A 26,977-nucleotide genomic window follows, 5' to 3' on the forward strand; every position below is an offset into this window, starting at 1 on the left:
TTAACCTTTATATTCCATTTTAATTAATTATATTTAATATGATACTAAATATTTAAAATAATAATTTTATTTATTTTTTTATATATATATTTTAATTAATACAAAATACAAATAATACAAAATACAAATTTAAAAATTAGAATTTAATCAAATTTGGGATATAAAATTTAGTTTTAAGTATTTGATATAGTTGCTATTTAAGAGTTACAGGTAGCCAAACTTGATCCATGCCGTCCTTGTTATTATCGTTTGATTTACTAATAATTTTTATATGGTTTGATCTATTAATAAGTTTTGAACAAAATTCTTCATCAATTTAATATTTAAAATATCTATTATTAATGGACTATTTTATTTTGTTTTATGTTACCATTCGTCTAAGTCTAATTGACTGGAAACTCAACCAAGAACACCACAAAAGCAGCAAAAACATGGGGAGAATAAGCATAGGTTTAGGAGCTCGTAGCGTCACGTGATGAATGAAAAAAAATTAGAATTCGCTAACGCCAGAAAAAATTGTGACCTAATTATTGATTTGTGTATGGAATTAACTATTTTTAGTTTTTTTTAAGAAATATATATAAGAAAATAACGTTTTTTTATATTTTATTTTCTATAATCTTTCTATCCGAAGACTTAAAATGTAAGAACCAATGCGTTCACCTATAGATTGTGAAATCACCCTTACTTAATACTATCACAGTGTCACTTGTTAATAACATTTGGAGGGGAAAAATTATCATTTGTCTAGTTGTAAGCATAATTATTAAAATTAAATTAAATGGGTTGGAGTATTGGAGTCAAAAATAAGATTTAACCCAATCTTTAAAAATTAATTAAAGATGAAATCTCATCAATCTCTTGTTGTAAAATAAAAAAAGGAACTTCATAATAAATTTTAAAATTTCTCCATGTATCTTCAACATCAAAATTTTATAATCCCAAAAAAAATCAATCCAATGGACGGGTGATCGTGACCATTGCCAGCAATTGGCGACCCCAACCAATGATTGGCGACTATAACCGGTAATAAACAAACGCCTGACGAAATAAGAGAGAGTACAAATGTATTGAAAAGAAAAAAAAAAACAATTCAATCCCATTTTTACCAAACACATTTTGAAATTGTATTTTAATAAAACAAACTGAAAATTGACAACTACTCTAAACAAAACCTAAGACAATAAAGATTATTATAATAAGATATAATTACTTCAAAAGATCAACAATATAAAAGATTAAAAATCTCTTTTAGAACTAAAAAAAAATCACAAATGTATTGATAAGTACAAATGTAGAAAGTATCGTAGGATACATCTACATAAATAATAAAGTAATGTAACATGATTTTAGGTAATTTTTTATGTTTGGTTTTAAGTTGAGAAATTGTTTGATTTTAAGTTTATATAAAAAAAATCATATTAAATTTTAGTACTAACTTACTTTTATAGAAAAAAAATCCAAATATATGTTGTAAAATTAATTTCATTAAAATTTAATTTTACGGATGCTCATTCAAACACCCCCGTTTAAGTATTTCTTTGCTTCAATATGTTGGTTTTGTTTTATTTAGGCTGTCACATCTTGGTGTGCAATCTTTTTTATCTAATTTTTTGTGCTGGTATATCTGTATAAGTGGTTTTTCTTTTGCAGATATTCATAGCCATATGGCAGGTTTACATGTATATCACATGGAGCTTTAATATACCAATACCGATGCACATATTGGTTTTTTTATCCAATTTCTACGCTTCTTGTCTTTTCATAAAATTAGTGGCTCCATTATGATTCAAAGCATACAATGGTGATCACAATAAATATGCATACCCAAATTCAAATAGATTATATTAGTGCAGGAACGAATTAGTGAATGATGGAGACGTAAAAATTATTGGAGAAAGAGATCGATGTGTGATAGATAAAGAAGGGTGAGAGATTACAAAATTTTGAGAAAGGATTATAGGAGAGTGGTCACATACGTGCATGAGGTTTTGAATGGTGCTGCCTATGTATATAATATTAATATTAACTATTAATTAATCATGTGAGCCATAGTGGGGAAATAAAGTCTATGCTCGATCATTGCAATAATCTGATTGTTCTTAATTGGTCTTTCTCATGCAATTGAGGCAATTCTTCAACTTTAAGTAAGCTATGAGAAATTATATTTATAAAAATGTTACGTTAATTAATTTGTTCTATAAATATATCATATATGTAACTGTAAGTAGGATCGTGTTGAGTCACATAGTGTAATAGAGTGCGGAAGAGGTAAAGCTGGCCTCTGATGAACATGCCGTGCCCAATGGCTCCGCATATGATCATTGTGCAGCAGCTACTTATGGAAGGACACATTAATTCCATGATTGCTTTCTCTTGTTTATTAGTTTTGATTTTGACTAGCTAGGCTATAGCTTTCTCCAAGTTTACGCAATAGCATGTGTTATTATTATTATTATTATTTTGAAGTTAAACATTCATTATTAGATGAAAACATTGGCAGAAGAAGCCATTACATCAAGATCCACAAACGATTGGATTTGGGAGGGCACCTCCTCTATCCAAATCGAATCAAAGGAACTAAAAGCTAGCCTGGCAAGATTATGTGCAGCTTGGTTTGCTATCCTTTTGCAATATATGATCTAATCTAGGCAAATGAGAGTTCAACAAAAAGTGTTTACAATCCAACAAAATACCAGCAAGATATATACATTGCTGCATGTGTTTTTTTTTCTTTCAGATTTTACAATTTTTTTACTGCATTGGTCAAGTTAGCAAGATTAATATCTCAACTTAGATGCTACCACGACAACGTGAAATAAAAAGAAACGAGCTTTAGTTGGTTGTCGAATTTTAATTAGCTTAATTTAGTTTATTTTTTAAAACCAAATTTAGTTTGATTTTAAACAACACCAATTTAGCTTAATTTTTCTTCTAAAATTCAATCCTATTGAATATCGATGACCCTCCTTGATCATCCCCAGGGGCCGCATAATAAGCTAAACACAACAAATTACTATTTAGGGTGACGGTGAGTTACCAGTTTTTAGTTTTGAAATATAATTTTTAATCCAAAACCTGTTTGCGTAATTTTGTTATGAGTTTGTGATTTATTAGTTTTTAAAACACTTTTTTTTTATCATATTTACAAAACAATAAAAAAAAAGGTTTTAGGATTTGGGAGGTGAGTTTTAAACAAAAAGAAAAAAATTGGTGGTCTCTCTGTTTTTTACTTGATTCTTCACTATCGCGTGTTGTCACTCACCATTGTGAATTGCCTCTAACTCCCTCTCTCTTCTACTCATGGACCTTTTCTTTCATTCTACTCTCACCCAATGTCGTGTGTCTCTGTTTTGCCACTTGTCGTTCAAACACTCACGACTAGCCTCGTCGCAACAAGGAGCAGTGCCACGTTCCCTATTATGGCATAGCCTAGATTTGCCTTTGCGAGCGTCCTGCTCTTGCAAGCAAACCATGATCCGTTGGTGATGAAATCCAAGGTCTCACCCTACTACTTGAATAGATTGAATCCTAGCTTGGCCTCATGGTGAAGTGTGTTGGTGGTTGGATCAACATAGATTACCTTAGTGTCGATTCTGATGCAGAGTCCAACGTCACTACAATCACTAGTGTGTCCCTTAAAACACTTGGAAATTGAACAAACAAAACAAAGGAACAAACACAAATTAGGTTGAAATTTGAGAAGTGAAAATGATGAAACAAAAATAAGGGATAGATGCAATGTTATTTTCTTGACCCTTATCTTTTGTTGATTCAAGTAAACCAATTCAAGTTTGTGTATTATGACCAATGCTGAATCAAAATTTTGAAGCTAAAACTCAACACTAAACTAAAACTAGGTTTAGTTTTTAATAATTTTAAAATTAAAAACAAAAAACCATCCGGGCCTAACTTAATTGGTTGTTATTTTAAAATCATAAATATCTTATTGTATTTAAATGATTTAATTATTAATGTTAAATGAAATTTAAATAAGACATTTATAACTAATTTCGTTTATAAACTTTATATCCTATATCTAAATCATAAAATTAAAATTAAATTTTAAATTTTACTTTTTACATCTTAATTCTTCACAACATTTTTTTATTAAAAAAAAGTAAATTAGGGAAAAAAATCCTCTGCGAGACTAAAGAATACAGTAAGAATTTATAGAAAGCGGAAGATTAAACTAATTTAATTCTTCACAACATAAATTTTATAGTTTAAAAGAGGGTAAATTATAATTCTCGCTCTAGTAATATTTCAAATTCATATTTTGGTTTACTTAATTTTTAATTATAATTTTTAGTTCTCTTAATTTTATAAATTATCGATTTTGGTCTCTTTATATATTATTAACCGATAATTATGATTGTTAAAGACATTAAATTAATTATAAATTAAATAAAATTATCAATAACTAAAAAACTTTAATAAAATAATTATTAATCCTGATGTTATTATTGGTGAAATTAAATGTGATAATGAAGATGAAAAATGTGTTTGTGGCAAAAAGGAAGAATATAGTGTTGTTGTGATTCATAGTTTTTTTGAATTTTAATGATTTTTAGTTTTAATCAATTGAAAATTAACTTAATGACTCAATTAATTAAGAAGATCAAAATTATCAATTTATAGAATTAGAAGAATTAAATATTACAATTAAAATTAGGATACTTAAAATCATGAATTTAAAAAATTAGAGTGATTAAAATTATAATTTAACTATTAAAAAAACTAGAATTTTATTTTTATGTCTTAATTGTTTGCAACATAAAATTATAATTTTGAATATTTTTAATTTTTATGGAATTGAAATTCAAATTAAAACTTTAATTATGCTTTTAATTCCGTCATTCAAACACATTTTTATCTCATTCTAAAAATTAAATTGAAATTTATTACGAAAAATCTAAATTAGATTAATTTCATTAAATATAGATATTTGGAATAGAGTCTAAGGAAAACATTTTTTTTCTTTTTATTTACCAAATAATTAATTATTTTTTTACACATTAAATGAGTACTTTTACAGTTATTTATGTAAAATTTATTAAAAAAATAAAGATAATATTAAATAGTTTAATTATTAAAATAAATATTCTATTTTATTATATAAAAAATTAAGGATTTTTTTTATTGAAGTGGAAAAATTAAGGATTTTAAACCTTGAAAATGAAAAAATTATGGAATATATTTAGTTAATAAAAAATAATACCTTTTAAAATTATTTTTATGCAGGTTTTAAATTTTTAAAATATTTATTCAAGCAAAAGATTTAAAATTTATAATATAAGAAAGAATTGATACTAAGGATGATTAAGACAGAGTAGAATCTTTCTTCACAAAATTAAGCATAATTATTAGTATCAAACTTCAGAAAATTTGCAACAGGGGTCCTCTTCCGTGACGGTTCAAATATTACGCGTTTGTTCAATCGATGTCTTTGGTTGTTCTTTCGCAATCTTAACCCTTTTCCGCCATGCGAGCGACACAACCACACGCCAATAATCGCACAACACAAATCAATTCAGCCTCCAATTAACGCCTCCTTTTGATTCGGCTCGGTTCGATTCTGTTCGGTTTTCCACTTCTCTGAATCCGCATTTTCATGCTCAATTTGCGATTTCTGAAATTAAACAATGTAGCTCGTGCATGAATCTGGCAAATAAACCTGTGTTAACTTAGGCTATGCTTTGTGTGGTTACTAACTAGTAACGAGTATTGATTTCTTTAATTAATTCAATTTGCATTTGGTAAAGTACACAAATCAATTAATTAATTTTCAGATTTTGTATGTTGACAGGTTGTTAGAGTAATTGGAGGAGGGGGTACAAATACAAGAGCGTAATTGTTTGTGCTTTCATCTATGTTTGGGGGTGTTAACGCTCCTGCTAATAGTCCACACTTACGCAAGTCTGGGAGTAGACCTGTTGTTTATGATCTTGGTAACTTCATTTATAAGTGTCCCTTAACCGAATCTGTTGCTAATTTTTTAAGTTCCTCCTTATGTTGGTTTGGTGTTATTTCAATATACCATTCAACTTCTAGTTTTGTGCTGTGTGCCCAGATGAACATGAGGTGGAAAATGGCATCGAGGAGGGTTTATTGCATCCCGTAGAGGCAGATGATTCAAAGGGTGGTACGCCCGTGAGTGCTGCTGCAATGATGCCATCGCCCATTTTGTTGTGGAGATTCAAGGTTTTTTTGCATTGCTTTACCTTTTAGAAAGTGTTAGGAACTTTGCTTTAGTTTTAAAATTTAAAATGATAATGTATTTCATGCTTTCATTTTAATAAATGCAAAATTTGTTCTGACTTGATGATGGAATGTAATGTTTCTTTCATTCTGGTGGAGCTGCTTTCTATTTGATTCTGTTGGGGAGAAAAATGTGGTTAATTTACATTATTTATTTGAGTACAGACGATGACATTTGTTTAACTTATTTCTGAGTTTCATAATGAGCAGTAATATGATGTTGACCCAATCGTGTGCCTCCTGCTGTTTTTATTTTCTTTTTCCTTTTACTTTCTTTCTTCAAGAATCTAATTGAGATGGATGTCTAGGTACTATTGTTCTTCATTTGGGGCTTCATCTGTTGCAAGGTCAGTAATATTTTCTCCCTACAATGTTTCTACTCAACTTCTGTGTGTGGTGAGGTGTGAGATTGAGATAGTGGGCCCTGCCCTCAAGGATTTCATCATATTTCCACAATCTTATTTGCCATGTTGGAATATTGCAGGTTGGATGGGATTCTGTCATGAGAATGAGTGCAGACAAGCGGGATTTGTTCCTTTATGAAGCATTTTTGTATTTTAATCCTCTTCTTCTAGCGGTTAGCTCCTCCCTTCTTACGGTGTGCACATTTTCATGTCACTGTGTGGATGCATGGGTCCATCCGTTTGCATCCACTTTTGTTATCATTGTGTTTTATCTCTTTTTTATATTTCAGGCTTTGATGGTTTGGCTGTGGGGAATCAACTTATGGTTTTTTGCTCAAGGTGGAGTCAATTATGCAAAAATATTTGATCTTGATCAAAGTCATCTGACTCATAGAGAAATATGGAAGGTATCAACTCACCACTTTGACTTATCTCTTGTTTGGCACATAAAATCCGCTTTTGCCAGATCCGAGGGGAATAAAAATGGTAGTGTCATGACTTGGGAACAAGAGTAGAACAACCATTTTTATTCCAATATTTTGGTTTGCTCAAGAATGGACTTGTACTTTCATTCTTGTCCAGTTGCCTATGCTGTTTTCATGCTTAGTACATGAAATAAGCATTGAATGGAATCTTAAGTATAATTTATAACTTTATTACTAGTATAGATAAATAAGGAAAGAAAACAAAAATGAATTAATCCAGTTTGCAAAGTATGACAATTTTGACATTTCTGGGAGGGAATGGGGAATTCCCTATGGGATCAATCAAGGTGTATAATGTAATCATTATTCCATTTTTTCTTTTTTTGCCAAACTAAGGAGCCCCCATTCCTGTGGAATGATCAATCTGTGCTCTAATTATGCTCTGAATAATTATGTTTTTATTACCCTATAATCTTTGTGTTAGTTTGGGTGCTTTTTTCCTTCTTCAATTACTGTTATTATATTGCTAAATTGGGAAGTCTCCATGGCTTGTCAGTTGTCTCAAATGATTGACTGAAGTATTTTTTTTTTCTGTTGATTACTGCAGTGTGCTACATGGATGACAATTATTGTTCCAACCAGTATGACAGCATATATTTATCTTTATTCTCATGGAGAAGTCTCCTATGCTGCATCACAACCAGTGTAATAGATGCATCCACTCTTATTAGTTATTATTCTTGTTTGCTTGGCTATCACTCTTTTGAATTTGAGTTCATGTTTGGTGACGCTTATATTTTAAGAAATAATTTTTCAATAGCTTTCTCAGAAATCTAGCAAAATATTCAAAAAAAAAAAAATGTTTTAAAATAAGCTGAACCAAACATGCACTTTGTAATGTAATATTTTCATTTTTTAATAATGTTTTATTTGATTGCAAATTTTTTTATGCCTTTGATTAAAGAATTAGTTTTTGATGAACCAATCTAAGGGAACCTGCAGATTGGCTACAAAATATCTTTAGCAAAATGAGTACTGCTCATGTTACTGGGATGCAGTTGCAACAATGCTCTGCATATGGTTTGTTCAATCATTTATTGAGATGGTAATGTCATTAGACTGGGATGGATACCATAGTTTAGTGAAGAGAAAGAGACACAGAGAAGTTATTATGTAGCAATGGCATCATGTGATCCATGTAGCTGACACCTCCTAGTGGGATAAAGCTTTTTTGTTGTTGTATTCATTATGTTGCACGTAAAAAGATCTACTTCAACTAGGATAGAGTTTATTGCTGATCATGGTATTAATAGCTCCATTACATTTCTTTCTTTTTCTTGTGGCGGAGGGCAGGAAGGGAGGAATTTACTGTAATTTTTTTAGCATCACATAGGATTTTTTGGTTTTAATATGTGGTTACTTAACAATTTCTCTGTTAAAATTCAATATTGGTAGATAGGTAGTTTGTGCTTGTTTGAATCAGCCAAGCTGTCTGGTCTCAAAATGTAAATAAGATATTTACATCATAGCAAGTTATACTTATTTATATCACCAATGAAAAGCATACTTGTAAATACATACTTTTATTCATTGCTCTATATATGGTTGATGAACATTTACTTCTATTTTACGTTTGCTTTTTTATCTTGTTGGGATTTTTTTTTAAATTTTTTTTTGTTGCACTATTCTGCAGGTGCTCTTATATGCTGCTGCTGTAATGGTTTTGATATTCCCCTTTGATATCTTTTATTTTTCATCTAGATATTTCTTCTTAAGGACTCTCTGGCGAATAGTTTTCCCATTACAGGCAAGTTTACTTTTATTTTGATGTATTGTGTTAGTAAACTCTTATGGTATTACTCTAGAAATAGTTGACACTGTTTTAGCATCTGGCTTATATTTATGCTATGCATAACCAGGCAGATATATAAGCTTCGAAATAGAATATGTAACTTATTCCCTTGCTTCTCTACATTCAGTTTTCATAAAAGTTACAGAAGTATTCATGCAACTCCCCTCCCTTTGGTAGTCATTAAAAGAACCAGCAACCAGTGTTAGTGCATTAGATGAGATCCTCACATATTGTTCCAAGTGTAATGAAGTGAGAAGAAAAGCTGGCAAGACTGTGCATCATAAATAATAAGTCATTTAAAACAATTAATAGGTGCATCCATCAATGACATTGTCAGTGTACACAACATATACTATTATGCGCACAAGTAAAACCCTTGAAGAGGCATCGTGTTGAACCTTCCTTCAGGATATATATGTGAGAACTATTGCAGTGTCAAACTTTGATGCTTAGAAGAGAATTATTTTTTTTCTTTATTGATTCAGTTTCTTAAGACTTGATATTTAAGCCTAAAAAACCTTGCCCTTGCTTTACTCTGTCCCTTGTGAATTGATGCTTTTAGTATCCAGTTGGAATTTGGAACTATGCTTGAATATGATGTAACATTTTTCTATTTTTCATTAAAACAGGCGATATCATTCACAGATTTTTTCTTGGCTGATATCTTAACTTCCATGGCTAAGGTCTGGTTCCTTTTCTATATTATCTTTCTATTAGAAAAGTCTTTGTCCTCCTCTTCCATGTTAATCTTTATTATTAAATATGAATTTCTATTTACTAAGTTTTGAGCCTAGATATATGTTTATTTAGAGATCTGAAGCTATATACTTTTGCCTGCATTTACTAATGCTATTATGGATACTGAGGTCCAACACTGACACAATCTGAGAGTTTAGAATTGACATAACCTGTTGATCTAAATTTATTTTGTTTCTAGTAATGCATTACCGTTTTATTTTGATTATGGTTGAAATTTTATGCAGGTCTTTTCTGATTTGGAGCGTTCAGTATGTAGAATGGTCCATCGACAGGTTTGATTCTGTAAATTGCTTTTAATGTCTTCTACTGTTGGTTTGAGAGATTATATTTATATTTTATTTTAGTAACTAGACTATCCTATTCTGATTATGACAGAACTTGATCAAGTTCAAGTGTATGATGAATTCCTTTTTATTTAGCATTGGGATCATGAAACAAGTTTTCTTGATTCCATTTAAAATATTTCAAGATCTAAATCAGTTCTTCTGATTTTCTAATATTGAGATTTGTAACTTAATTACAGTTTTGATGGTACAGACTGTTCTCTGTTCCCATGTAACTTAATTACTGCAGATGCTTCTTTTCTCAACTTAGGGGATGCATTTTTTAAATTTTTTGTAGGTTGCCACAATTGCTTGGTTGGAAGCTGATTCTGTTTGTGGCAGCCACTCTGTTGCAATCCCTTTGGTTCTTGTTTTGCCTTATCTTTTCCGCTTAAACCAATGTCTCCGGCAGTACAAAGATACTGGAGAGAAAACTACTCTTCTGAATGGTAAGAACTCTGTCTGTCTTGATCTAAGTAATGCACTTTTTTGTTTTTTTTAGAACTTGTATTAGTAGTGATCTAAAATTTTGCAAGTTTATGAAATTGATATATGGAGTTTATCCAGTGCATGTTTCTGTCGATTTTGCATGCTTTGCTTTCAAGTGTTTATGACTCTATTTATTATTACCATTACTATATAGTATAACTTAAATGCAATGTCACTATGTCAGCTTTCCTGAGCATATTATTTTTGAAATTTTCTTAATATATTGTTTCAATTATTTCTAATATCTCCTTGTTTTGTATCATTGAAATGTGATGTTATATATGTTTTAAGCTAATAACAACTTGCCAGGTGAAATTAGGACATTTTTGCCTTGATTGGAATGGCCTTTTGCACATGATATAGTTTTTCAACTGTCCTTTAAAGATCTTTAAGCTTGTTTTGTTTGAACCTAATATGATGTATTGATTCTCATAATTGATTATAGGTTGTTGCTTGTAACTAAATATGAAACAGGACATTTTTGCTGATTTTTCATGATGTGACTGGATATAGAATTTGTAATGATTTTTGGAAATTGTACTATTCCTATCATAAAAAAAGAAACAAGAAGGAAGCATGAAAATTCATGTTAAGGACCAACTACTCTCAGTATTTTGCTTCGTTTTTTGTGCTGTTTGTGAGAGAAAATTTTAGGACTTCTCGTCATTACATGATTATATTTTATAATTCAATTTTCATGATTTTCTATGGTATTGGGGATGCAATTATGTTAAAAAAAAAATTGAGAAGTCGTGTTTAATTTTTAGGCTGATTTTGTTTATAATCTTTCTGCTGTTTGTATGTTAACTGCTGGTTTTACATTTGAAGATTAAATTCTTTAATCATTAATGAACGGCTGATCATGTTTTTCAAACAGATGTTTTATTGCTTTGCACTGATGTTCATTCTTTTGGTTATGGTTTCAGCTTTGAAATATTCGACCGCAATGCCTGTGATTTTTCTTTCTGCCCTTAAATATCACGTCTTCACTGAGAGGTGGACAAACTTTTATAGGCCTCTCTGGCTTCTGGCAGGTGTTGTGAACTCATCATACTCCTTCTACTGGGATGTGAATCAAGATTGGGACCTAAGGTATGCCCAATGTTTGTCCTAACATGCACTTTTAATAGTATCTTTTGAGCTAAGCTTCTGTCTAACTGTAGAGATGTAGATTCTACTGTTAGTAATGTTTTTATATCTTAGCCAGACACCTTTAGAAATGGAAGAAATTATTATTATTTCCAGAAGTGAGGCTAGTATTTTTTTTGGATCTGATGAGTGTCATATGACATATTATGATATGATTATTGCTTTCTTTTTTGCCAGTGGCTTCACTCGAATATTCAAGTTTAACAAGCCACATCTGTTCTCACATATGTTACACGGAAGGAGATGGGTAAGTTTTGTTATATGAGAATAGCTTGTGTTCAGTAGCTTTTTTTCCTTTGGAATTTATCATTCATATTGATTTTTCAAGGTAAAACAGTTGGAATGGAATTGTAAAAATGGCTTTAAAGAGATCAAAATATAAACATTTCTCATTTGTGGGACTTGGGGTTATCAAGAAAAGTTAGTTTGTGTGTGTGTGGAGGTCAAGTATAAATAATATAAAACATAAATGTAAGAAGATAAAAATGATTTTGCAATTTTAATTTTTTTAAATAGGCCATGGATTCCTCTATCAATGAGGAGCCAATAAACCATCCGTTATTATAACTCTATCAAAATGGTGTAAGTGTGTAACGCGGTTGACATAAGGTTGCGGAATCAGAATTCAATAGAAATAAACAAATCAAAAAGCATTGGGCGAGAACCAAAACCCCCTGTGTTGGGTTTATACTAAGACTGATTTTCCTCATTTTTCCCAATAAGTTGATGGCATTACACCATTTTGATACTTCGAATAAACTAGAATACATATAGGATACACCGGTGCTAACTCTTCATATGCATATAACCTGATTAATGTGGTTCTAAGTTCTAACTGGTTAGCTGAATTTGTGAAAACCCTCATGGTGAAAAAAGAAAATAGCAGTGGATAACTGAAATAAATGAACAGATTGTTTTCTAAGTGTGATAAAGTGGTTTTTATATGCCTACAGGTTTACTTTTGGGTGATTGGAAGCAATTTGGTTTTGCGTTGCACGTGGACATATAAGCTGTCTGCCCATCTTCGTCATAATTACCTCACGGTGTTCTTCATTGCTGCTTTGGAGATTTTCCGCCGCTTCCAGTGGATATTTTTCCGTGTTGAAAATGAGTGGAACAAGATGAATTCCAAATCACACTCTCATCTCTTGGTCAATGAGATCTCAAACGATGAAGAGAAATTACTTCATTCCATTAACTACAGTGTATAGGCTAGATAACAGTATGATGCCTAATGCTTTGGCAGTATCATACAAGGTATATTTCTAATATTTTGACGATAGGGGATTTCCATTCCTTTTTATGATTCCATTGGCTTGGCTACCCGTCAGTATTAAATGTCATTCTTTATTCACACACACACACACACACAAATTTTTATTCTTACCGTTCTCTTCAGCATATCTTGTTCCATTCTATTGCAATTTAATCATGTATAGCATCAAGCCATCTAGTTAATAGCATCGTTTATATATGGACCAGTTGGATCCACGATATCTCGAGTGTTCATTATGGTGAAAAAGAAAATCTATCATAAAACTGAAACAAGCCTTAAATATATTATTATTATTATTATTATTATTATTATTCCTAGTCCTCTGGATTGAAAGTTAGCTGCATCATGCATCCGTTACCAACTCTACAAGCCAACATTAGCAAAACATGATTTTGCCCGTGCCCTTGGCCAGTAGCTATCATTTTACTATTATGAAGTAGCTGAAGTAAACGCTATTCAGTCACTGGTTAGACATTTATGCTTCCAAAAGTTCCTTCATAAGGGCCAAGTATTTGTGGTGTACGAAAATAGACCTCCGGTTTTGTTAACACATGAACCAACCGAGCAAAGTTTATGTTGCCAGACTGTATTCTCGTGCATGGCTTGTTTTTTTCATAAGACACTACACAAGGGTGGGGACCTCTGATGAAGAATATTAGTGGCTTGAGATTTACAAGGAAAAAGGATTCTAAACTTTCAATCGCAATCTTAAAACTTAGTCTGTGGTAGAGTCACACGTCAGCAATACAGTGAGTGGTTCCTCCAAACTAGATAACAAGCACAGTTGCAGTTAACACCTGCTTAGTCTTTAACCACTCAAATACCACAGCCATGAGCATATGCAAGCATTAACTCCCTCTGGTGAAACCACCAAGATGGCGTAAATGTTAACAGCAGGTGAGTACAGCAACCACAGCTGGCCGCTGCAGCCAGAAACAAGCCTGACCGAGCTGAACTTGCCCAGAGTGCTCTGCATTCTCTCTTCCATGTTAGAGAAGCTGGTGGCTCGCAATGAAAAGCTCGTTGATATCCTGAGCCAGCAGCTAGATGGACTGAACTGTGGCTCAGTAAGACTTGGGAACAGCTTGAATACATTTCATGGCGTAAGAGCACCAAGCATAAGCATACCTAAGTACTTGGAGAGGATATACAAGTACACTAATTGTAGCCCCTCGTGTTTTGTGGTTGGCTATGTGTATATAGACAGGTTAACACATAGGCACCCTGATTCTCTTGTCACTTCCTTGAATGTGCACAGATTGCTAGTTACCAGTGTCATGGTGGCTTCCAAGATGCTTGATGATGAGTGAGTCGCTGCCCCATTTCTCTCTAGTGACATATTTGGTTATGGTCATACAGTCTCCATGGGCTAATTTAATAGAACCATTTCAAAGTGTCATTTATGTTATGTAAGGTTTCAAATTGCGGTCACGGTTGTTGTTTCTTCGCAATTTTTGATGTTGCGAGAAGTTACCAATACAACAAATATTGTGGTCATGTTGTTGGTTGCAGACACTTTAAAAATCTTGTAGTTGCAGCCAAAATCGCGATCACAGACCGTCTTAATTACAAAACCTTGATGTTATGCATGCTACTTAAATTGTGGTGACACAACTAAATGAAGTGAAGATGGGTTTTAGGTTTTAACTAATTTTACTTCTCCTATGTACATCTTATAGCTTACACTTTTAAGAATCCTTCAATTAAACTGTAGCTTTATTGTCTTTATTGTGGTTATCTTGTCTATTCTCGTGCTTTATTCTTTGCTTTTCTTCGCTGTAGACATTACAACAACGCCGTATATGCTCGAGTAGGAGGAGTAAGCAATACTGAATTGAACAAGCTTGAGTTAGAGTTACTCTTTCTGTTGGATTTTAGAGTTATGGTAAGCTCTCGGGTATTTGAGAGCTACTGTTTTCACTTAGAAAAAGAGATGGTTATCAATGGCACAGGCATGAAGATTGAAAGGGCATTAACACCAAAGGCTATGGATGACTTAGAGACTGAAATATCCGTTGAAGATAAACAAAGCCCTTCCCCACCTCAAATTGTAGACTAACACGATCAGTGGTTGGTTCTGGTCAATTTTTGGGTCCCATGCCCCTCCTTAGTCCTTCCCTTGCTCTTCACGGCGTGGTAATAATTGGATCATTCATGGGCCAGTTTCGTTTCTTGTATTTCACGTCAATGTCAAAGCTTGTGATATTGCCTTTTGCCTCCTGCAAAAATAAAGTACGAGGCTGAGTTATTATATGATTCACACGAACTGTATTAATTTGGCTTTGATGACAAAATACAGTTATATTAGTTTTTCTTCCCTTATTTAGTTTTTTTGAAAGAAAGTTCATTATTCTTGGAAAGTTTTTTAATTCATTTTTATCTTTGAACCTCTGTCCAGTTCAGTTGCTCTTGATTTACACGGTTGAAACCTTACTTTGTATGTGACCAAATTAGGTAGGGGTAGTTAAGAATATATGACATGTTCCAATGTTTTTACAATTGGACTTTTTTTTTAATTAGTAAAAAAAGGATGTTGAATTGTTGGAAAAAAAAAAGATTTTGAAGTTGAATTTGACTTGAATTAGAAATTCAAATATCAACCTTAATTTATCGCATGAACGAGTACTAAACTAAAAATATTTATTCAAATATTATAAATTAGAACATATAATTTGAAAAGTGAAACTCTCCATAGAGCTGACAATTTGTGTCTAACCTAATGACTCAGCCCAAACATCATGTAATTAAGGTTGAGTTATTGGGCTTTCAAAAATAAGGCCTAAAGAAATTGGACCTGTTTAACCTGGCCTCATTAATCATTTTATTTTTTTAAAACCTATATATATCTCCTAGAATTTTATTTATTAATCATATTTATTTATTTTTGTTTATTATTAAGTAGGGTTCATTACCTGTCGGTCTTGAATTAGGCTAGATCGGGCCATTAAATTCATCTTATAATAGCTTAGTTTTGCATGGAAAGGAAAAAAATATATTATGAGTTATCATGTGTATCATGTGCTTAATATTTTTTGTTTTTCATATAAGATCATATATTACTGGAAAAAGTTTATAAAAACTCGTAACTTTTTTTACATTATTTTTATCAAAAGAAACTCCTTTTTAACTTTTAAGACATTTTCTTTAAGAAAATATTTTTAAGACATGAATTTTCATATAGTCTCAGAAATCATTTAAAAAAAATGTTATTACAAAAATCAACCTACACATCATTATGTAATAAATTGCATTTAGTGAGAATTTAAAACTCTAGTCCATGTTAATTAAATTCGATTTTTAAGTACATTCCAAGAAATTCCAGCATATCCTAAAAAAAATAAAAAATTACACCACCAAATTTGGTAAATTGACCAAACCCAAAACATCGTAACGTTAAATTGCATTTTTGGAGCAAATCTGTAAGGTCTGAACGGCAGCTTATAGCGGTCGTTGACGGCAAAGAGAGACACAAACGTAATCTGTGAGTTTGGAACATTGATTCGTTGTTTCCTCTGCAAAATCAAATCCTCATTGTGATTGTTGATGAACAATTGAAGTATCCCTCCGATTTGAAGATTCCGGTGACGGCGAGCCATGGCCACCGGCGGCGACGGTGACACTTCCAAACAAGAGCTCTTCCAGCTCATCAAACGCTTCGGAGCTTACGTCACTTTCAAGATCTCCAATCTCTTCCCTCTCTCTCTCCACAACCTCGTATTTCTATTCTCTCCTCTTTCTCTCTCTATGGCTTCCTTGCTTTAATCGCAATTTTACTCTTTTTTTTAATCGGCCGATCATTCGATTGGATCTGATTTCATATTAAAATCTTATCTTTTTGCTAATTGTCGCTTTCCCAATTCGTAATTATCTGAAGTTTGGATTTGGGTGCTTTCTTTGCCCCTTTATCGTTGATTGAATGGTTTTGATCCGGGACTGTGTAATCCTCAATTCTAACTCTGAAAGTTTATTTTTTGGTGATAACACTCAACTGGGTCTTTTTTTTACACCTCGTTAATTTATTGTTGGGTGTGGGTAGAAAGGGTTAGTTTTTATGTTGTCAAAATGAAAAAACAGTTTCCTAGGATGCATGGTAATAGGTTTCGTTAAAATTGGTAGTTTGGGTGCTTAAACATGAAGCAAAGTACTATTGGGAAGGTAAAAATAGTGATTAGTGACTAGTAACTGCTGCTACGTATATATTTTTAGTGAAACTGTATCGTATAAATGATCAAAGTATTTTTTTGAGCTTGTCTCTTTCAATGATCTTAGAAATGATATTCTTGGTATTAGGATTTACGCTCTATCGGGGCAGTTGCTGGTCTTGCTGTTGCAATTGTTTTCACATGGAGGCTCTTGAGATCTCCTTCTGGGTCTCAACGGAGGCAACAGAAACGGCAAGGTCCTTCATCTAGTAATCCTGGAGTCGGTACAAATTCAAATTCAAATGCGTCGGTGGTTCCTTCGGATGCTTGTTCACCCTCAGATGATTCAAGGGCGCAAAATGTTGTTGATGAGTTCTTTCAGCCAGTCAAGGTAAAATATTTTTATCGCTTTCCTTTGCTTGATGCTTTGGAGTTAAAACAATGCATGAATGCTTTTGGATTTAATGTAAGACAAGTTAGGATGAATTTGATAGCTTTGTGTGTGATTGGCAATTCTAAGCTTGCTTTTTCTTTAACTTTTTCAGCCAACCTTGGGGCAGATAGTTAGGCAGAAGTTGAGTGAAGGAAGAAAGGTAATGGAATTTATTCTTTCTGGTACTCTAGTGGAATAATGATATATGTTCCATGCACAGTTTGTTGTTGTTATGGTCTTATTGAAATTAATGTCTCTTTTGATCATAAGAAATCTGTATCTTGGATGATCACATTAGATCACAATGTACTGAAAGTTAAATTAATATGCCATAGCTTTATAGATTAGATTTGCATGACATTTACACATGTCGGGCAATCACATTTTAAAGTTCCGAGTCTGAATGAAAATGGTTTTTGAAGATTGATCTAAAGCTTCTTTTTTCTTTTTTAATTTTATTGCTATCTATACTTTGCATAAACTTATCACAGACTGAATAATTCGATGAAGTCAAGTGCTTTAGCCATTGTTATTAAGTGCCCCCTGTCAGTTCCTGAACCCCTTCATTGAGAATCAAATGACTGCAATTATTTTGTGTGATTTGAATAAGGAGTTCTCATTCTCAATATGCAGCCTCTATTGATGTTGATAGAATGAGCAGTGCTACTTATCATCAGCAACAGTCTTTCAAATTTTAATTTTAATTTTGAAGTTCGGCGCTTGATGATAACCTCCTTACTAAGTGGACAAACTTGAAACTTGAAACTTGAAATAAGTAGTCATTAAATTAGTAATTAAAATTAAATTAATCTAAAATTTAAGGTTGTAAATAAAACTATTTTCACATACAAGGTATTTTTGTGTTTACTTTCACGTTCAAATTTAGTGCTTTTTTGTTTTTTGTTATTTTTTTTGTCTATCTTGATAGATGGTGCTGATACTATTGTTCTTCTTCTTATGGTAAACCTGAATAAGAAATCTTATGAACCTTCTTTGAGCAACATAATTGGTTATAACTAGATTGAGAATTGAAACTTTTGATTACATGAGGAGCATTTTTGTTACTAGTTTGTGTTGTTGTTGTTTTTTTTTTTTTTTTGAAAGGCTTGCTACTAGTTTGTGTTGTTGGTCATTAGTCATTGCATGCTGATAATGGCATATGGATAATGTTTCCTAACTGTTATGGCCAATGTGTGTATGTACTATGTAGGTAACTTGTCGCCTTCTTGGAGTGATCCTTGAGGAAAGTAGTCCAGAGGAGCTGCAGGTGGTGAAATTGTCCTTTTTTTATACTTCTATTTTGTGACATCAATGCAGACTTGCAGAGAAATATATAAATGTGGTTCATTCTGTTCTTGGCAGAAACAAGCTACTGTGAGGTCCTCTGTGCTAGAAGTACTATTGGAAGTAACAAAATTTTGTGATTTATATCTCATGGAACGAGTTCTGGATGATGAAAGCGAGGTGTGTCACTCATTGTGTCTTATCTGACGAACTTAATGGAATTAATTAACAATACTTCTCATTTTATGCTGGCAATCTTCCTACTTTGTCAAAATGTTCTTTACAATCAAATGATTCTATAAAAATGAACAAGTTATTGTATAGTTGCTTGAATCAAAAACTCACCCTAGCATGTGAAACTTTAATGGTCATCATTAGTGCTTTTCCAACACACTGTTATTCATTTTAGTCCCTATCAATGTTGTGGAAAAGGCTAAAGTGAATGAAGTTTACAAAGTTCGGGGCCAAAATGAGGATTTTGTGAAGTCAGGTGCTAAAGTGACTAATTCTTACGATTTCAGAAACTAAAGTGGGGGTTTAGGTTTACTCTTGTTTACATCATGGTTATATTAATTTGAACTAGTTGAGATAGTATATATCTTAAAGATGTTAGTATAAGGTACACACTAAAATTTCTCCTAGGTCTAATACTCTCTTGCTTCCTCGTTGTAGTATGTCATATTGCTGAAATGCTTGCTCGTTATATATGGACTATTTTTTGCAGAAAAGAGTTCTTGTAGCATTGGAAGAAGCAGGGGTATTCACTTCAGGTGGTCTGGTCAAGGACAAGGTATGTGGATGTTCATAAAACAATTACACTTCTTTTTCTTTGTAGAACTTAACAAGTATTTTCCGTTGCGTGAACATCCTTCCGTATGCAGTACACATTTTGATGGACGATATGATGGGAGTATCTATTCCATTTTTTATTCAAAATTTAACATTATCTATGATGACAGACATCTTGATCTGAGATGTTCTGAGGGACATCCATGCTAATTTAAGAGTGCACCAAGAGAGAGAATCTTTAAGAAAACGTTTTCTGTTTTCATTTTCAAATTTTTTGATTTGGAAAATATGTTTAGTTTGACCTTTTATTTTCTGTTTTCAGAAAATGAAAATATTGGAAATATGTTTAATTTAACCATTTTCAATGAAAGTTCATGAAATATTTTTTTATATGAAATTTAAAACAAATTTTGAATAATAACCTTTTTGTACTCTATTTTGATCTGTGGTACCTATATGCAGGTTCTGTTCTGCAGCACAGAGAATGGGCGGTCATCGTTTGTTCGGCAATTGGAACCTGATTGGCATATTGATTCAAATCCTGAAATTGTCACTCAGTTGGCTGTATGTTTCTATATATCTCAGTTTCATCCATCAAATCAAATTCATGCTCTGATACAATATAGTTATATTGTTACTGTTGTTGTTGTTGAGGCTATAAGATCACTATGCTTTATTTGTTCTTCTAACGATTTAACAACGGATCATATTGCAGAGGTTTATCAAGTATCAACTTCATGTATCTCCTTACAAAACTGAAAGAACTGCTGCAAATGTGTTCAGTGCTCCATCTCTGGAACAGTTCTTTGGATCCATATGAAACTAAAACCACTACAAATCAGATGTTATTCATAAATATCTCCTAGTTTATTTCTATGTGCATCTTGGTTTCCACATTCACCATATGTTTTTTTTCCAGCTTTTCTAGATGTATGAGAACAAGGTTAGATTTTTTTTGAAGTTTTAAGGTTCTCACTCTAGGTAGGTGAAAGACCTTATGTGTATGATGCTTTGAAGAAGTTTTACTATTTTCTTTTTTCTTCTTTGTTTTGAAATTTGTGCATTACATTGTATCCCATCCAGACATTTTAAACTGGCAAGGTGACAATTTTTATTAGATGTTTGTTTTTTGATCATGTTTCATTACGTTATACCATCATGATTCATGAATAATGTTAGTGACCGTCCTCCAAATGTCAAGTGGCTATGAAAGAAGTTTATTGATTCTTGATTGTACACTTCTTTGGTTACAACTACTATGCAGGTAAACAATTGCATGTAGTTAAGTTACCCAAAAACTAAACATTGGAACATGTCATAGATTCGTAAACATTTTTTCCCAAAAAAAAAAAAAAAAAACTTTTATGCATGCAGTTAAGTTACCCAAAAACTCAACAAATTTACTTTAATTTAAAGTAGAAGAGGGTTACATGACATATAAAATCGATGACATTAACTTGGAGAAAAAATGTTAATAATTTGACTTTGGTTTAAATAGAAAGTTAAGTGAAGAAAAGAGTTAAGAAAGTATGAAACTAGAGGATATAAATTATAATTTACTCACAATTTAACTAATAACTTTTTTCATACACAAATCTTGTCTTGGGAAGCCAAAAAAGTATCGTTTATAATGTTTCAGAATATAATTCAAGATGGTGATTGTGTTAAAATTGTTATCAAGAAATAAAAAAAGTTTGAAGTAAAAATAAAATAAAATTGGACTGGTTTGATATTAATCTCAATAAGATCAAGTTGAAAATAAATTTCTCTAACTTTTACTTTTTATCCTCGTACAATTTAATTTGGTCTTCATACAAATAGGTTTTCAATTTAGTTCTTTACTCCTCAATCATCTTCAAGGCTGTTTCGGTTGTTATAATATTCCGAGATTGTCATGAATTTACTGTAAAATACACGAATCAAATCAAATTTAAAACAATTGTAAGGTATAAAATATAAAAATTTCAATGTTTCTAGTTCTTACGCATAATTTTTTCTTATTGACAAATATTAATTTGTTATAATATTAATTTTGTTAGCAAAAGAAAATAAGAAAATGGTAGTTCTCACGCATAATATATATTTTCAACATTATATAAATAAATATTTATTTTCAACATAAAAAAAGCTGGTATCATGACATTGAAAACGATCTCACACCCGTAAGAATTAAATTAAAATATTTTTCAATAATAATGAAAATTAAAGAAAGGATAAAGACTTTAAAAATCAGCATCATATTTATCCAATATTTTTAATTTAAGTCATTTAATTTATTAACAAAACAAAGTTAAATCACATGGGATGGACCAAAACATAGTACTACTAACTACCAATATGATTTCGTATGTTACCACCTGGGAATCTCAGTCTCACACTCTTCCAACCTTCAATGGACTCCGTTTGCCCTATTGGCTTTTATCAAATTTATAATGCAACAAAGTATCTGCCAAAAGGTTCCCTTAAGAATCAGTGATGGTCTACATCCGATGTGGGACTCTTAACAGCTTTCACTGTGCCACTGAAATCTCTGCTCTTCTTACTCCTCCTTCACCTCTTCAAGTTCAGGTAATCTCTTCATTCATATTATACACCTTTCTTAACCCTTTTCATTTTGCTCCGCTCTTAATTTTGCTCTTTTCACTCTTCAGGAACATTATCACAACCTTTTGTCTGCAAGAGGGTGCAGTGGTATCACTGTCAAACAGGATGGCAACTCTGGAAAAGGTTTTTATTTTTTTATTTTCAATTTTAATAATTCTGTCATTTGTTTATGTTCCATAAAGCTGTTAAATTTATATATACTTCATTCAAATTGTTTCAAGAGTTTAATCTTTATACTCTAATTGCCTACTAACTAACTTTGGTATGACTTTCAAGAAAGTTATTCTAAAAGTCCTCTGTAACTCTTATTGTAGAATGAATGAGAATGTAAAAATCCTCTATTACTCTTCTTTTAATATGTATTATAGTATGTGTTTTTTCTGCAATTGGAGAACTGCAGGTTTATATGCAGACATGGACTTCAAAGAGGGGGAACTGGTTCTGAAGGACCCCATGCTTGTAGGAGCTCAACATCCCCTCAACAAGGTTTGTTTTTATTTTCACAGTTTTTGTTCTTGTGTAGCCATATTAAAAGCTTTCTGCTCCTTTCTCTTATATTCTACCTTGTTTCGCAGATTGATTGTTTGGTGTGTAGCTTCTGCTTTCGTTTTGTTGGTTCCATAGAACTTCAAATTGGAAGGAAGCTTTACATGCAACAACTGAGGGCCAACGAGAGTCATGGTTGTGATGTGGGAAGCTCTTCGAAACACTGCCATGAAATGGATTCTTCAGATGAAGAGGAGAGCACTCAGCAATGCACTTCTGGTAGTCCCAAAACTAAAGTTCCTCTCCCTGAAGATGTTGTGCAATCTTTAATGAATGGCCAATTGGTGTTGCCTTTCTCCGAGAAGTTCTCCTTGCCGCCAGCTGTTCCATGCCCTGGTGGATGTGGAGAAGCTTACTATTGCAGGTAAGGCTATGGTTGCCTGAAGAAAAAATAGATTATATATAATATTTTTATTTTGCCAATGTTTTCTGCCAAGGAACAGGAATAAATTTGTAGAACTGTAGAAGAGTAAAGCTAATTATAGGTTGAGAGTTTGACACTTTGCAACTTTGATTTTTGTGCATGTATTTAGGATTGTGTTAAAGTATAGAGTAAGCGCACTAAATTATGTACTTATTATCCCCTCTGTCCCTGATTATAAGACTCTACCAACTAATTTGCGCCCTTTAAGAAAAGTATTTAGTTTAATTAACCACATTAAATCTGTGTCAATTAATTGTGCTAGTATTCCAAAATTTTATCTTTTTCTTATCTTTTTATCCACTTTTCTCATTAATATTTGGACAAAGAATAATTAAGTAAGGATATGTGGAAAAAAAAATAGTTAATACATTTAAAAATTAAAAAAGAATCTTATAAAAAGAAATAAACAAATTTTTAAAAAGGGTCGGGCGGAGGGAGTACTTGACACAATATGGTTTTTAGGCCAGAATTGAAGTACAAGACATAGACCACACTGGGTTTCCCCCTAACATGGAGTCTCCTTCTGCATTCAGCAATTAGTAAAACTACTAACTACCCCACGAATAACGCATTACAGATCACACACTATCTGGCACACTATCTATAGGTGCCTAAATAACTGCATAAAAACATAAATGATACACAAAAATAATAACTCGGTTCTATAACTACCTAATGACAAATACTGCACAGACACTAACAATTCTGGCCTACTTTTTATCCCTTCTCACGTACACTTTCCAAGGTCTATTAGATTGAAAAAAGAAAAAGATAAAACTTTGTTTTTAACTGTAGCTTCCTGTGGTTATTGGGATAATGGGTATGTTCTTGAACTGTTGCACATCATTCTTTTGCGTTCAAAGTATGATGTAATCTCTTCTGATGGCGTAGTCAATACCTGTAGCATGTCATGTGCAGAGGTGGATTGGGAATCCTCCCATTCTTTACTCTGTACTGTTGAGAGTTCTGATTCAGCTCGTAGAGAGGCACTCCTTAAATTCATCAAACATGCTAATGTAAGACTCCTTCCTTATGGGTGTGAATATTTCTTAACAATCCAAATGTGTTCTGAAGTCTGACCCTTTTGTTTCATTTCTTGCTGATTTATCCTTCTTTTCTTTTTTCTCCCAGAAACAAATGATATATTCCTCCTTGCTGCAAAGGTAAGGTTTAATTTTTCTGAGTTTCATGTCTATCGAATGCTGCTTGAAGAATGCACATGCATGTGTATACTGTTTATGCATGTATATCTGATAACATCACCTGGTATTGTCATCATTAGAGTTCAATAAAGATTACTCTGAAGTAAATGCTGACACATCAAGCAAATCAATTAGAAAAAAAATCTGGTGAATATTTTGCTTTCATAACATAAGAGATTGCTTCTTCCTCAAATTTTTATGGTCCTTTTATCTAATTATTTTACATCTCGCTTTTTATTCTATCTAAGCTAGCCTTTAATTTGACATTAGACATAGACATGGGTGTATTAATAGATGCTCAACTTATTAAATAAGCTATTTTCATTAGTCTTGCATAAATCATCTTTATTAGATTTGTCTGACATGGAGGCCTGGTTGAATTTTGTGACTAGGCCATTTCTTCTACCATGTTAAAGTACCGCAAGTTAAAAGCAGTCAGTCTTGAAAAGCAAATGAAACATGATATATCCTGTGTTTCGAACCACTGTAACTTATCTATTCTTTTGGAAGCTTGGAAGCCCATATTGATGGGACACAAGAGAAGGTAGTTAGTTACTAACTTTACCTGCTACATGAGGCCTTAATACAGAGAGCTAATGGTGAGGAAATTTTTTGAGGAAAAGTATTTAATAAATTTGCATGATTCCAGGAATACACTGCACCATGGTTTCAAGTAATTTAGGTTTTTAAAATATTTGTGATATATATGTTACAACTCATGTTCTTCTGTTGCAGAGTTGTTGAAATTGGATAATTTTCATTGGGTCTGAGAAAATGCAAGATATATATGTTTTGGTCTTATCGTTTTTCTTTTCTGTTCTCTTGTTAAATTATCCATTTAATCAAACTGTTTAGAGAGTGAAAGATGTCCTTTTCTATAAGACTTCTAACTATAAAAGCAGCATTTATTTTTTCTTTTTTGTTAAAATATTAAACTTTTATTTGCATTGTTTCATGTAATCATAGTTCCCATTCCATCAAGATACTTTGTAAAACTGATCAAATAAAATATCAACTTCATTGCTCAAATTTCAAAAGAATAATTTAATCTAGTTTTGTTATCATTCAAATATGCTACTTTGGTGGAAAGGGAATACTATGATCTTCTTGTTCCATTTGATGTTGAACATTGTAGTATGATTTTATTTGAACTATGTAAGATGAGTCACTACAAAGTATTTGTAGGTGGTGGGACTGTATTGCTTTGCCAGACGATGTTGATTCTTCTGATGAAGCTTCATTCAGGCTGCAAATAAAAATGTTGGCATTTGAGGTGAGATTCTTCAGAATGCATAGAAGGAAATGTTATATTCACTGTTTTAATATGGTATTCCTAATTTTATACTTATTGATTTGGTGTTTCAGTCTCTCCAACTTCTTAAAAAAGCCATATTTGACAAGGAATGTGAGTCATGTATCCTTGCAGATGCTGATTTTGTGATGTTCATTATGTGGATTCCCAGTGCACTGTCATAATTTTCTCTGAAACTTCAGCTCTAAATCCTTATCCTTGACACTTCCCAGTATTCTCCCTTGAAATCTATGGAAATATCATCGGCATATTTGAGCTGAATAATCTGTAAGGGCTTACTGTATGGGGTTTTGTTTTTGTTCTATTCCTCCTAGCAATATGTTGTCTTGTTTGCTCCCATTAAAATAATGCTTTACAATATAGGTATAACCATTGAATTAAACTGGCACTAGAAGTCTAGAATTATAATTTAAATTTTAGATCATACAGATATATATATATATATATATATATATATATATATATCATGAGTTTGTATTGCCAGTGATTTGGTTGTAGCTTCTCCTGTGGAGGATTACTTCTTATACATTGATGATCTGACATATCCTAATAAGGTTAGACTTTGGTCCGCCCTGCTTTATGACATTTTCTCAAAAAGAATAAGTTGTTTTTACTTTTCTGACATTAATGGCAGGAAGAAGCTGAGAAAATTACGCAACCAATTCTGGATGCTCTTGGTGAAGAGTATTCTATTTATTGCAAAGGTACTAATTTTTATTAAAATACTTACTAATTTACTATAATAACTTCTAGGATATATCCCCATTCTTTTAAATCATTATTTCTAAATGTTGAGAGATAAATCAATTTAGTTGTTGAATTTTATTTTAGGAACTGCATTTTTTCCTTTGCAAAGCTGCTTGAACCATTCCTGTTGTCGTAATGCCAGGGCTTTCAAAAGAGATAGGGAATGTGGGGGTAAAACTAACTTAATTTTATCTACTATTTGATTTGGTTTGAGTTTATCATTTACTTGACTTCATTTGATGCCGAAGATTATTATTAGATTAACATTCATGTTTCTATTTTAGCATGAAAATGAAAATGACAATTCCTTTTATCCATGTGGCTTCCAGTGCCATGTGCGTCAACAAGATCCCCTAAGCCTTTGATGGGTTGAAGTTCACCTTTTGTGCTTGCTTTGATAGTTAAACATGTGGCTTCCATGTGGCTTTTTAAAAAAAAATTAAAAATCAACAAACTTTTATTATAATTTGTAATTTGATATCATTACATATATTAATAGACATTCATATTTTATTATGAAAAATTTATTAAAAAAATAATTAAATAAATAATGTTT

The 26,977-nt window shown here is 32.0% G+C and overlaps 4 protein-coding genes across 12 annotated transcripts; all 4 read left to right on the forward strand.

The window, feature by feature from the left end:
• Positions 1–5,357: 5,357 nt before the first annotated feature.
• On the forward strand, positions 5,358–12,985 carry LOC100805271 (SPX and EXS domain-containing protein 1). Of its 6 annotated transcripts, none has more exons than XM_006594824.4 (14): positions 5,358–5,570; positions 5,810–5,951; positions 6,074–6,204; positions 6,570–6,608; positions 6,746–6,838; positions 6,956–7,072; positions 7,698–7,793; positions 8,784–8,897; positions 9,572–9,625; positions 9,926–9,973; positions 10,323–10,473; positions 11,548–11,605; positions 11,840–11,909; positions 12,616–12,985. In XM_006594824.4, the coding sequence occupies exons 2-14, from the start codon at positions 5,873–5,875 to the stop codon at positions 12,871–12,873; spliced, it is 1,308 nt and encodes a 435-aa protein (XP_006594887.1). In that variant the 5' UTR covers positions 5,358–5,570; positions 5,810–5,872; the 3' UTR covers positions 12,874–12,985. The 6 variants fall into 6 exon arrangements, with proteins under 6 accessions (XP_006594887.1, XP_040864381.1, XP_006594884.1 ...); XM_041008447.1 differs by having other exon boundaries at positions 5,361–5,570; positions 6,055–6,204; positions 11,440–11,605; XM_006594821.4 differs by having other exon boundaries at positions 5,361–5,570; positions 11,440–11,605.
• A 752-nt stretch (positions 12,986–13,737) lies between these two features.
• LOC100527137 (cyclin-U1-1-like) lies at positions 13,738–15,258 on the forward strand. Its single transcript, NM_001248519.2, has 2 exons — positions 13,738–14,244; positions 14,721–15,258. The coding sequence occupies exons 1-2, from the start codon at positions 13,823–13,825 to the stop codon at positions 14,995–14,997; spliced, it is 699 nt and encodes a 232-aa protein (NP_001235448.1). The 5' UTR covers positions 13,738–13,822; the 3' UTR covers positions 14,998–15,258.
• A 964-nt stretch (positions 15,259–16,222) lies between these two features.
• On the forward strand, positions 16,223–20,703 carry LOC100805809 (peroxisome biogenesis protein 22). Of its 3 annotated transcripts, none has more exons than XM_003543332.4 (8): positions 16,223–16,652; positions 17,229–17,471; positions 17,626–17,673; positions 18,724–18,780; positions 18,876–18,977; positions 19,522–19,587; positions 20,049–20,150; positions 20,302–20,703. In XM_003543332.4, the coding sequence occupies exons 1-8, from the start codon at positions 16,533–16,535 to the stop codon at positions 20,404–20,406; spliced, it is 843 nt and encodes a 280-aa protein (XP_003543380.1). In that variant the 5' UTR covers positions 16,223–16,532; the 3' UTR covers positions 20,407–20,703. The 3 variants fall into 3 exon arrangements, with proteins under 3 accessions (XP_003543380.1, XP_006594889.1, XP_006594888.1); XM_006594826.4 differs by lacking the exon at positions 16,223–16,652 and adding an exon at positions 16,661–16,875; XM_006594825.4 differs by lacking the exon at positions 16,223–16,652 and adding an exon at positions 16,689–17,093.
• Positions 20,704–21,886: 1,183 nt separating this feature from the next.
• Positions 21,887–26,734, forward strand: LOC100781014 (histone-lysine N-methyltransferase ATXR2). 2 transcript variants are annotated; one of them, XM_014765983.3, is made up of 11 exons: positions 21,887–22,154; positions 22,238–22,313; positions 22,591–22,676; positions 22,766–23,100; positions 24,065–24,176; positions 24,292–24,323; positions 25,548–25,635; positions 25,728–25,776; positions 25,887–25,941; positions 26,309–26,378; positions 26,506–26,734. In XM_014765983.3, exons 1-11 carry the CDS (start codon positions 22,062–22,064, stop codon positions 26,536–26,538), a joined length of 1,029 nt encoding a protein of 342 aa, XP_014621469.1. In that variant the 5' UTR covers positions 21,887–22,061; the 3' UTR covers positions 26,539–26,734. The 2 variants fall into 2 exon arrangements, 1 of the variants encoding a protein (XP_014621469.1); XR_005887994.1 differs by having other exon boundaries at positions 21,889–22,154; positions 25,728–26,228.
• The last annotated feature ends 243 nt before the right edge of the window (positions 26,735–26,977 follow it).

The sequence above is a fragment of the Glycine max genome, chromosome 13 (genome assembly GCF_000004515.6).
Source record: "Glycine max cultivar Williams 82 chromosome 13, Glycine_max_v4.0, whole genome shotgun sequence".
NCBI lineage: Eukaryota > Viridiplantae > Streptophyta > Magnoliopsida > Fabales > Fabaceae > Glycine > Glycine max.

Excerpts from the sequence above, each read along its gene's own strand:
- LOC100781014 (XM_014765983.3), top strand. The coding sequence starts at position 22,062 with ATGGTCTACATCCGATGTGGGACTCTTAACAGCTTTCACTGTGCCACT. Across the intron at positions 25,777-25,886 it reads TGACAAGGAATGTGAGTCAT|TATTCTCCCTTGAAATCTAT; the intron begins GTATCCTTGCAG and ends GACACTTCCCAG. Across the intron at positions 26,379-26,505 it reads GTATTCTATTTATTGCAAAG|GAACTGCATTTTTTCCTTTG; the intron begins GTACTAATTTTT and ends ATTTTATTTTAG.
- LOC100805271 (XM_006594821.4), top strand. The coding sequence starts at position 5,873 with ATGTTTGGGGGTGTTAACGCTCCTGCTAATAGTCCACACTTACGCAAG. Across the intron at positions 6,839-6,955 it reads TTAATCCTCTTCTTCTAGCG|GCTTTGATGGTTTGGCTGTG; the intron begins GTTAGCTCCTCC and ends TTTATATTTCAG. Across the intron at positions 7,073-7,697 it reads CTCATAGAGAAATATGGAAG|TGTGCTACATGGATGACAAT; the intron begins GTATCAACTCAC and ends TGATTACTGCAG.
- LOC100527137 (NM_001248519.2), top strand. The coding sequence starts at position 13,823 with ATGTTAACAGCAGGTGAGTACAGCAACCACAGCTGGCCGCTGCAGCCA. Across the intron at positions 14,245-14,720 it reads TCCAAGATGCTTGATGATGA|ACATTACAACAACGCCGTAT; the intron begins GTGAGTCGCTGC and ends TCTTCGCTGTAG.
- LOC100805809 (XM_003543332.4), top strand. The coding sequence starts at position 16,533 with ATGGCCACCGGCGGCGACGGTGACACTTCCAAACAAGAGCTCTTCCAG. Across the intron at positions 16,653-17,228 it reads CTCTCTCTCTCCACAACCTC|GATTTACGCTCTATCGGGGC; the intron begins GTATTTCTATTC and ends TCTTGGTATTAG. Across the intron at positions 17,674-18,723 it reads AGTTGAGTGAAGGAAGAAAG|GTAACTTGTCGCCTTCTTGG; the intron begins GTAATGGAATTT and ends TGTACTATGTAG.